General features: G+C 37.0%; 1 protein-coding gene across 1 annotated transcript in view; it reads left to right on the forward strand.

Annotated features, from left to right (window-relative positions):
* Positions 1-12135, forward strand: part of LOC106061133 (uncharacterized) — a 78819-nt gene that overhangs the window by 48216 nt on the left and 18468 nt on the right. Inside the window, exons 19-20 of the mRNA XM_013219205.2 lie at positions 352-503; positions 1763-1850. Coding sequence (XP_013074659.2) covers positions 352-503; positions 1763-1850 — 240 coding nt within the window. The remainder of the gene's footprint in view (positions 1-351; positions 504-1762; positions 1851-12135) is intronic.

Consider the following 12135-nt stretch of genomic DNA (forward strand, 5'->3'; position numbering starts at 1 on the left):
TTCAGTTAGGGTTTTTCAAAGTCACTTGTCGTCACTGAGAACTGAGAAGTACATAGAAGTCTAATTCATTTAGAGCTGGTTGTGTAGCAATGTAATGTGTGAATGTTGTAGGGGTTTGCATCTCTATTGTTATTGTTATAGCAGTCATGCTGAGGTGGACAATTGTAGTCAAACTGAATTTCTATTTGTTTGGATCAATCAAATTATGTCATGTTATGTTATTTGTTTACATCGTTGAAGCTACACCAAATAGGTTCGCCCAGTATACTAACTTGTCATTTTAATGGCTAATCTGATGTACGACATGATCGCCAATCATTATCATAGAGTATTTCATCTCCACTCTCCAAGGTACACGGTAGTCTTATGCTGGGAGGCGATAGTCAAGGTCGGGTATGCTTCTGGAACTTCAGGACCGGAGAAATGGAGGCTGCTGTCCAGGTTCACCTTGCGACCATCCACAGAGTGACCTACCACGCGGGACGGTTCTACACGGCCTCCAGGTAAGTGCACACTTATGCCACATTCTTCACTTCTGGGAAAATGTACATTTGTTCGGATCCAATCGTTGAATTATAACCTACCTATACTCTCTAGAGTTGAATTATAACCTACCTATACTCTCCAGAGTTGAAACAACAGGCCAATAGGTTTGTGTTCTTCTATTACACTACATTAGCATTACTTTTGAAGAGAATTTGCCTTTTTACGAAACTTAACTCACTCTGTCTGTCTGTCTGGTAAAAAGTGTGTACACGTTATTTCTTCCTCACCCATTCTCATATCAAACGGAATTTCGCATAATTATTCATTAACATAGACAAGACACGAGTCAATAAAAAAATGTAGCCAATTAGACAATTAATTACTGGGAATTTATTATTTGGTTTAATAGCAACAAGGGAAACTAATCTTTCAATATTTACAGATAATGATAAATGTGTTGGGTTTGTCCCCTTAAATAATTGTTAAACGCTATTTCTTCCTCACGCATTCTTCTATCAAGTTGATCCTTTAAACAATTATTTATTTTACCTAACAAAACATGAATCAATCAAAAAAACAAACCCAATTAGTCAATTAATTATTGGTAATTAACTAATTAATTTGATATCAAATAAAGGAAATAACGTTTACATTATTGATAGTGTTGGGCGCTACCGCGGTGTCCAAAATGCAAGCAAACTAAATGGATTAAACTCAAAGTAATCCAGTAACACCGGCGAAAGACCGAAACAATCAATAGAGGTAGTCGACTCTGGTGTTGAATATCAAACACGTTTAATACCAATGAAGGGAACCATCGAATGTCAGCTACGTCCGTAAAATGTTACTTATTTCTACAATGATCTGAAGGCCGTCTTGTTTTTGTCGACTACTATCTCGTTCTGTTTTGAAAACCCTTATCCCTATTTTAAAGTCACGTCATTGTTACTAAGTAAAACCTTCCCCTATTACCGAAACAAATAATTAATTCCTAATCGTGCAATAACAATAGATATATTTTTAAGGGCGAAGTTCTTCCCCTTGAGATAAGCTTTTGTGTTTTTTGTAAGAATTTTTATATTTTGCATTGTTTTAAACTTTAAAAAAAAAACTGTTCTATTTATTCCAGCCTATATATATATATAATTACTAATATTTTATGCTTGTAGATTAGGAAACATTCATATATAGATCTTTAGCTGTCCAGGTAGATTAGAGCCACACAAAACTTGTTCTTCTGGAGTTTCTTACAGTTTGTCCCCATGTCTGTCCCCAGCGATGGTAGCATCCAGGAGTGGGACCTGAAGACGATGACCTGTCTGAGAGTGTTGAAGGGCCACACGGGGCCAGTTCGAGACGTCAAGGTAAGCTTTATAGTGTTAGGTATTCCTATTATTCGAATTTCCAAAAACATTGTTCTTTTTTTTTTAAACGGAAAACGTCCGTTCAGTTAAGTGTATAAATTAGGAAACTGGATGACCGAAAAATTCTGTCTGTCTGTCTAGCAAAAAGTTTGTATACGATATTTCTCCAACACCCAATCTCAGATCAAGCTGAACTTTTGCACAATTATTTCTTTTACCTGACAACACTAGAATCTATAAAAAATATTAATAAAAAAATAACCAATTAATTAATTAACTATTTTAATTTAATTATTTTGTTTAGTATCTCTAAAACTATTTTAAATTAATTATTTTGTTTAGTATCTCTAAAACTATTTTAAATTAATTATTTTGTTTAGTATCTCTAAAACTATTTTAAATTAATTATTTTGTTTAGTATCTCTAACAAGGGAAAGAAATCGTACTTAACTGAAGTGGTGGCACAAGCTGAATTATTCCCCTTTTATAAGTAGCCGCTTTTAAATTGAAACACACAATACATAACTATACAATCCTCTCTGGTCAAATTACCTCACTAGCAGAGTGGTTAATAAGTATGTCGGCCATTAGAAGGCTTGGGCCATGAGTTTGAACTCAGGTAGTTCCTTTTTTTTTTTTTATGGTAAAATCCACCTAGATATCCGTTTCGTTCTCTAACCCCCCACCCCCATTATTTTCCCTCAACTGTTCCAGATAAGTGCTAGGATCATATCGTAATGAGAAAGCTAAAAGTAGGAAATGGCGCTAAACAAAAACAATTGGTAAAAATATTTATTAATCTCAGAGATTTATTGTTGTTGGTCTAGATCTGTTACAAATTTAATGGAGAGATGACATGACAAATTTAATCGAGAGATGACATGACAAATTTAATCTAGAGATGACATGACAAATTTAATCGAGAGATGACATGACTGATCCAAACTAATTGATACAATTACACCTCGTATAAGCTTCGTTTTTTTTTTTTTTGTGGGTTTTTTTCTAAAGTATTTTTTGAATGCTTTTCTTGTTTCAAGATACTTTTAATTATAGACATAGTTGTAGACGGATTTAGTTCAAGACATACTAAGTTGTAGACACATCCATAGAGTAATATTTCTTTTTGTGTCTGTGTGTGTGTGTGGGGGGGGGGGGAAGGTATTTTTTAAATCTGACGATTTCCCCAGTAGCCCATTGTTGCACTCCTCTGGACTGCGTTGACCCGGCACTAGATTACCGCGTTCTAACTGTACTCCTTGCCTCTGTGCACCTGTTAGGTCTTACCTTTGTAATGACCAGACCTTTGTAATGTATACAGCGTAATGACCGTTGAAATGTACAGAAATTAGTCTACTCCCTGTTTCTTCCCTCTTTCAGCTCTGTCACCCTCCTGGTACTTCCTCTCTCTCTCTCTCTCTCTCTCTCTCTCTCTCTCTCTCTCTCTCTCTCTCTCTCTTTAACATCTGCCTTCTACTTGAATACAAGTAAATAAGAGAAAGAGAAGATAATCTGTTGGCAGTAAGTTACAATAGGATCCTCACCCACTCTCTCAGACTCTTTCTTCTCTCCCTTTTCCGCTCTTTTACCTCCCCTCCCCCTTTGTTTTTTCCTCATTTAAAATTTATACATTCCTCTCTTTTTTTTCACTAGTACAAGTTCTAACACCTGTCCCTCCAAATTCAACCACTTGAAAACAAAAAACTGACATCGCATGCAAGCAATAAAGAAATATTTGATGTTCTCTCATTTCTATTTGTAATAGACTTTTCCCTTGTTTTACCCACACTGCAACTACACAGTGCTCCACAGTATTGTTCTGAATATTTCATGACCTCCCTCTCTCGAAGACGCCACTGCTTGATATTTCGTAATGAATCTTTTCTGACTTCCATCTCTCGAAGACGCCACTGTTTGTTCGATTGTTTCTCTGTCCTGGTATATTGACCATAACAGAACGACAGTCTTGCTCAGTACGGCTCCGTCTTGAACTTGAAGCGCCATTTCTTACTTCTCTTCAGAGTTGTCGGAAATAATTTCTGGAAGTAATTAGTTTACTATTTTATATAAAAAAGGTTTTTAATTCGGGGTTGTAATCTATACCAAGTCTTGGTCCTCTGGAGTCTGGGTCATTACTTATCTGTTGGACATAGGCGTTCTATTTCATAACAAATACACGCATGTCATACCAGATCCTTTCTTTTAGGGTGTTGGAAAGAAATGTTACCTAATGAAACCGTGAACCACACTATCTCTTAATTTCATAATAACAACAGATTCAGATCTGATACGGCAAAGAGGAAGCCAAGACAGTTGGGTGAATATAAGGACAGAAAAGAAGGGAGGGTAGGGAGGCAAGTGTTGAAGCAGTTGGGAGAGGGGGGGATAGTCTTGGCTTGTTTAAAGTGAGAAACAAAAAAAAACAGAATTCAGAGGATTAAATTGTGTTCCTTTTGCCAAATCAATTTATTCATCACCTGTTCAAAACTTAAAATGTGCTTCTTCTGGCCATAGATCTAGTGCATGTCTGTGAGAGAGTATTTAGTATCGAGTGCCAGAAAAGAATCAATTTTTTATTTTTGGCTGCGAATTCCGTCAAAATGGTGAAGGAAATGTATATGACTGGCGAATCGATTATTGAACAGAGTGATTGCAGAGTTATTGGTTACTTGAGGTTTCAAAGTCACTTGCCAGTTTCTCTCTTCGTGGCCAAATTATCAGTCTTTTTTTTTCCTTTGTGCTTTGCTCTTCAATTCTTATGTGTCTAAATGTTTTACTGTTGAACTTTTCCATTTCAAATATGATTTTGAAAACCAAACTATTCTAGACTAGATTGCAGCCTCTTTCTGATGTCGTACTGTCGATCTTTGTCGTACTGTGTTCTTTACCACAGTTTTGTTTGCGTTGGTGGCGGCAAAATATATAGGTCAAAGCTGGGTCTGTGTATCTTCGCTATTACTTAATTTTTGGACTCAAAACCTTTTTAATACGTTCTTTGTAGATTTAAGTTCATTTTACCTCAGCGCCACCTCCCACCCAAATGTCGTTCATATTTGTGGGGGGCGTGGATGTAAAGCGCTGGGCTTCCGAACCGAGAGATTGTCTGGTTTGAATCTCGGTGAAGACTTGGGTTTTTTAATTTCTGGATTCTTAAGATAAATAACAAACAAGCCAAAACAAAAGTTACGTTCTGTTTGTCAGTGTATCCCATCCCCCACCCCATTTACACCTGTCTGTCCGTCTGTCACTTACTTCACCCTCACGCCATTCTCTCTTCCCTGCTTTATCTGAGTTGTCTGTCTGTCTGTCCCGCCATCTATTCTTCTCAAAACGAATACCTCCTTCAGAACTAAAGAGTTACTTTTAGAACAACGTTGTAGGCCTAATAGAAACAAATCATTTCGGGCGATGAAGTTTCTAGAAACTTCCTTTGGTTCCTCTTCCCCCTCCGAATCTCCTCATATCCACCTCCTCACCCCCAGCCCTCTCCAAATTTTGGATATCATTTTAGTCTTTTGGTCTGTCACTTCTGAGAGAACTTCACGTCTGCTTGACTTAAAACAGAATCATCACGTGACTCATTACATCCACCTGTTGCAGCAACTAGAGAGAGAAAACAAAACAAAACATGTACACGAAAAAATGGCTTGTCTTTTGTTTTCACCTATTGTTATTCTTAAACACACACACACACACACATATATATATATATATATATATATATATATATATATATATATATATATATATATATATATATATATATATATAAAGAGAAACTAAAATAATGCTAGAACTAAAGTAAAACTGCAGGTAAAAACTGAGTAACAACTCCATTTACGTACAAAATATAAATATCACATACATTTGACTTGTGTTTGGATTTAAATTGTGCCAGTACTCTCTATTCGATATAACTGGGTTTTTTTCCCCCTTATTTTTGGTTTACTTTTTTTAATTATAACTAATAGCTTTGGTACTTTGGAAACGGCGATATCTGTGTTCTTATCCTGGGTTAAGACATTGGTTTAGGTTAGTGCTGCCCAACCTACGGGCCGTGGGTCAAATCTGGCCCTTTGCACTCCAGCTCCTTGGAAATTTCTGCTTCGGAAATGTTGATGGTCCACATGACAAAAAAAAACATAGGGCTCCACTGATTTAAATGTACGCGGACTAGTTCATGACTAAAAGAGACGACTTCTAGCCCCCTCCTCCAGCCAACACGACGAGTCCGCCCATGAAGAATAAGAGTTTGGTTTATTACTAGTCAGTCAAGGACAGGACAGAATTGTGGGGTGCATTTGGAAGGAAACATTATTGACGCCACTGTGGTTGGGGTTACTGCAAAGCTTAATTCAACTCACTCTGACTAACTGTCTGGATTCTTTGACACCTTTTTTTTTTTCTCCCATTTCCAATTCTCGGATCAAGTTGAATATTTGTATAATTATTTATAATCGAAGACAATACATGAATCATTTAAAAGTTTTACCTATTAGTTAAAACAATTAGTGCTAATTAAATTATTTAATCATATATATATATATATATATATATATATATATATATATATATCTTAATTTAAAAAATTATATATATATATATAAAGTAGATAAACCTTGCAGTATTGAGCGATATGTCATTTATTGTGCGGTGCTTTTCCTTATATAAACTTTGCTTTTTTAACTATTCTTTATATTTTGCGTGTGTTTTTTGTTTTCTAACAAATATAACATCCCCTTCTATCATAAGTCTACATATTACGAGTGTCAGCGGTGTCTGTCTGAGTCTATTCAGTGGTGTCCACTATAAAGATAGCGTTTGTATTTCCTAAGATACGTCTGTATAGTTTATACTACCTCGGTCCAAGTCTGCTCAGGTCATGTAGTACAAAGTGCAAGGGAGAGCAGAAGGTTTGGTCGAGTCCCAGAATCTGGCGCACTTTTTTGTTTTTTCATGCTGTGACGTTGAATTATTTCTCACCCCTCCCCATTTCCCAACCTACCACCTCCCCCCCCCCCCCCCACACACACATTTTGTTTTTGTGAAAAGGGGGGCTAAGTCAATGCTAACTTTCAAAGGAAAACAATTATTTGACATTGATTATTTCCCTCTATCCCTTTTAAGCCCCCCTCCCTCTCCCGCTGTTTCTTACTTGGCTCGTGTTTCAAATCGTCTGCTCAATGACGTCACGTCTGCTAACTTTCTTTTTTTCAAAGCTCAGCTTGCAAGATGGCGACGATTACGGAAGGTTAAGAGAAGAAAGTGACCCTAGGGTGATTATTGGTAAGGGAGAGGGAGTGTAGCTTCAGTGTTAATGACATGTTTTTCTTTTGTTTTAAACAAGTCTTAATGGTACAGCAGATTTTTTTTTAAATCGTTTTTGGCGGCCTCTGAATGGAGAATTGCCGCTTTTAGTTTTGTGCGGTCCGTCTGTCCATCAGTCCGTCCCCGTTTAGATCTCAAAAATTAGAAAGATATTTAAAAACTGATATATTTTTAATCTTTTAAAGTTCTAATGCAAGATACAATTTTTATTGTCTGAAAGTGAAGCCTTTAATTTATAAAATTAAATATGCAAACCAGTTGTTTTTTTTTTTAAACTATTCATTATTAATAGCAAATAATACGGAGACTATCATTTTCCAGTATATTTTGAAATATTAATGCAAAAGGTTTTGATATTTTCTGTTTTAAAAAATCTAAAATAATATTTGTCGTACAGACCTGTGACGTTGCAACGAGCTACTGGTCTAAACTGCCCACAGGTTGTGACGTAGTAGGTCAGTGTTCAGGCCTTCTGTAACGAATAGTCTCGCCCCAAGACGTTTTCCTCTGGCCAGGTTTCTTCAATTTGTTGGATGTCATTCATCCCGCTGTTTCGTTTTGGGTTTTCTTGTGTCTTCCATTGTATCGTTAGACCCTGTGATGTCCACTTTAAGAATATACAAATCTATGTTTATTATATCTAAGTTTACAAATCGAGTAGTTCATTTTCAGTACCAATCCATATTATACTAATGTATCGAGGTTTTTTTTTTTTTTTTTTTGGGGGGGGGGGGGGGTTTCTCTCGCCTTATGAAAAAAAAAGCAATGGAACTATTAGAAGGATTTGACAGTAGCTCTCTATGTAAATTAATTAATAATGTCTTACAAATGTTTAAATGTTCTAAGATTGTGATTTTGTTTTGCTTGAATGATCGTAACTATGTTCTCTTAGTTAACTGGTTTTTTAACATGGGATGTGTTTAGTTAGCTGATTGGATCATGGCATGGATTTAACTAACTGGATATATATATGTGTGTTATGTGTTTAACAAGTGTTTAGTTAACTGATTGGATCATATGATGTGTTTAGTTAGCTGATTGGATCATATGATGTGTTAATTTATCTGATTGGATCATGTGATGTGTTTAGTTATCTGATTGGATCATATGATGTGTTTAGTTGTCTGATTGGATCATATGATGTGTTTAGTTATCTGATTGGATCATATGATGTGTTAATTTATCTGATTGGATCATATGATGTGTTTAGTTAACTGATTGGATCATATGATGTGTTTTATTTAACTAGATCACGTGACGTATTTAGTTAATTGTTTGAATCACTCAAGATTAGTTTAGTTAACTGATTGGATCATGTGATGTGTTTAGTTTATTGATTGGATCATGTGATGTGTTTAGTTAACTGATTCGATCATGTGATGTGTTTAGTGAACTGATTAGATCATGTGATGTGTTTAGTTAATTGATTGGATCATGTGATGTGTTTAGTGAACTGATTAGATCATGTGATGTGTTTAGTTAACTGATTGGACTGAATGGATAACAAAGCAAAGAGGTCCATTTCTAGAGATGGATATCATTTGTATAACTGAAAATGGGTCCCGAAGGGGTGGGGTGGGAGGGTTGCCATGAATCAGTGTCTAGTGTCCGAGGTTATAGTTCTCGAAAGGTTAACTCGACCTACAGGTGAAATTTGTACAAACGTCACAGTAAATTTAGAGAATAGAAGTTTAAAAAAAAAAAATGGTTCCAGAAATACACCAAAAGTAAAACGCATTTAAAATGAACAGACGATATCAACTGTCTAATATCTGCTTCCACTCCGCCTACGCTGCCATCCAAGACACCCCCCCCCTTTCTCCCATCTCCCTAGTTTTTTATTATTTTTTATTTTGCGTTGTTTCGTCTCCCCCCTTCTCTCTCTATGTAGGGATTATTTTTTAAAAAGAAAAGCCTGCAGGCGCTCTAGATTGGATGATTTGTAATTTATGCACTTTGATATTAATGCGCTGTTTATCTTTGTCTTCTCGTGACCATGTTGTCTGAGACTGAGCATACTACAGACAGAGCTGGTGTGTCTATGTACACATTACGTGTGAATTTAAGTTTGTGTTACAGACATTTATCATAAAAACTGCTTACTGCTAATATTTACCTCCACTTTTAAAACTCATACACACGCACTAAAACATTATATAACAAGCTTAGCTAAAGGCCATTGGTGATATGATTAAAATAACTAAAGTTGCGATAAAATAAATTGTCAAATCAGGCTCGGTTTGACTGCCAATTTGTGCTCTATTGACTTAAGCTGTCAGAACACGTCATCTTTAGCTGTCAGAACACGTCATCTTTAGCTGTCAGAACACATCATCTTTAGCTGTCAGAACACAACATCATCTTTAGCTGTCAGAACACAACATCATCTTTAGCTGTCAGAACACGTCACCTTTAGCTGTCAGAACACAACATCATCTTTAGCTGTCAGAACACGTCATCTTAAGCTGTCAAAACACGTCATCTTTAGCTGTCAGAACACGTCACCTTTAGCTGTCAGAACACAACATCATCTTTAGCTGTCAGAACACAACATCATCTTTAGCTGTCAGAACACAACATCATCTTTAGCTGTCAGAACACGTCACCTTTAGCTGCCAGAACACAACATCATCTTTAGCTGTCAGAACACATCATCTTTAGCTGTCAGAACACAACATCATCTTTAGCTGCCAGAACACATCATCTTAAGCTGTCAGAACACAACATCTTTAGCTGTCAGAACACGTCATCTTTAGCTGTCATAACACGTCATCTTTAGCTGTCAGAACACGTCATCTTTAGCTGTCAGAACACGCCATCTTTAGCTGTCAGAACACATCATCTTTAGCTGTCAGAACACGCCATCTTTAGCTGTCAGAACACGCAATCTTTAGCTGTCAGAACACGCCATCTTTAGCTGTCAGAACACGTCATCTTTAGCTGTCAGAACACATCATCTTTAGCTGTCAGAACACGTCATCTTTAGCTGTCAGAACACGCCATCTTTAGCTGTCAGAACACATCATCTTTAGCTGCTAGAACACATCATCTTTAGCTGTCAGATCACATCATCATCCTTAGCTGCTAGAACACATCATTTTTAGCTGTCAGAACACGCCATCTTTAGCTGTCAGAACACGCCATCTTTAGCTGTCAGAACACATCATCTTTAGCTGCTAGAACACATCATCTTTAGCTGTCAGATCACATCATCATCCTTAGCTGCTAGAACACATCATTTTTAGCTGTCAGAAAAAGTCATCTTTAGCTACCAGAACACATCATCTTTAGCTGCTAGAACACATCATCTTTAGCTGTCAGAACACGCCAACTTTAGCTGTCAGAACATGTCACCTTTAGCTGCTAGAACACATCATCTTTAGCTGTCAGATCACATCATCATCCTTAGCTGCTAGAACACATCATTTTTAGCTGTCAGAACACGTCATCTTTAGCTGTCAGATCACATCATCATCCTTAGCTGCTAGAACACATCATTTTTAGCTGTCAGAACACGTCATCTTTAGCTACCAGAACACATCATCTTTAGCTGCTAGAGCACATCATTTTTTGCTGTTAGAACACGTCATCTTTAGCTGTCAGAACACGTCACATTTATCTGCTAGAACACATCATCTTTAGCTACCAGAACACATCATCTTTAGCTGTCAGAACACGCCAACTTTAGCTGTCAGAACATGTCACCTTTAGCTGCTAGAACACATCATCTTTAGCTGTCAGATCACATCATCATCCTTAGCTGCTAGAACACATCATTTTTAGCTGTCAGAACACGTCATCTTTAGCTGTCAGATCACATCATCATCCTTAGCTGCTAGAACACATCATTTTTAGCTGTCAGAACACGTCATCTTTAGCTACCAGAACACATCATCTTTAGCTGCTAGAACACATCATTTTTTGCTGTCAGAACACGTCATCTTTAGCTGTCAGAACACGTCACATTTATCTGCTAGAACACATCATCTTTAGCTACCAGAACACATCATCTTTAGCTGCTAGAACACGTCACCTTTAGCTGCTAGAACACACTATCATCTTTAGCTGTCAGAACACAACATCATCTTTAGCTGTCAGAACACAACATCATCTTTAGCTGTCAGAACACAACATCATCTTTAGCTGTCAGAACACAACATCATCTTTAGCTGTCAGAACACGTCACCTTTAGCTGTCAGAACACGTCATCTTTAGCTGTCAGAACACGTCACCTTTAGCTGTCAGAACACATCATCTTTAGCTGTCAGAACACGTCATCTTTAGCTGTCAGAACACAACATCATCTTTAGCTGTCAGAACACATCATCTTTAGCTGTCAGAACACAACATCATCTTTAGCTGTCAGAACACAACATCATCTTTAGCTGTCAGAACACGTCACCTTTAGCTGTCAGAACACAACATCATCTTTAGCTGTCAGAACACGTCATCTTAAGCTGTCAGAACACGTCATCTTTATCTATCAGAACACAAAATCATCTTTAGCTGTCAGAACACAACATCATCTTTAGCTGTCAGAACACGTCACCTTTAGCTTTCAGAACACAACATCATCTTTAGCTGCCAGAAAACATCATCTTTAGCTGCCAGAAAACATTATCTTTAGCTGCCAGAACACATCATCTTTAGCTGCCAGAAAACATCATCTTTAGCTGCCAGAACACATCATCTTTAGCTGCCAGAACACATCATCTTTAGCTGCCAGAACACATAATCTTTAGCTGCCAGAACACATCATCTTTAGCTGCCAGAAAACATCATCTTTAGCTGCCAGAACACATCATCTTTAGCTGCCAGAAAACATCATCTTTAGCTGTCAGAACACAACATCATCTTTAGCTGTCAGAACACGTCACCTTTAGCTGCCAGAACACAACATCATCTTTAGCTGTCAGAACACATCATCTTTAGCTGTCAGAACACAACATCATCTTTA

This window comes from Biomphalaria glabrata, chromosome 3 (genome assembly GCF_947242115.1).
Source record: "Biomphalaria glabrata chromosome 3, xgBioGlab47.1, whole genome shotgun sequence".
In the NCBI taxonomy this organism is placed as follows: Eukaryota; Metazoa; Mollusca; class Gastropoda; family Planorbidae; genus Biomphalaria; species Biomphalaria glabrata.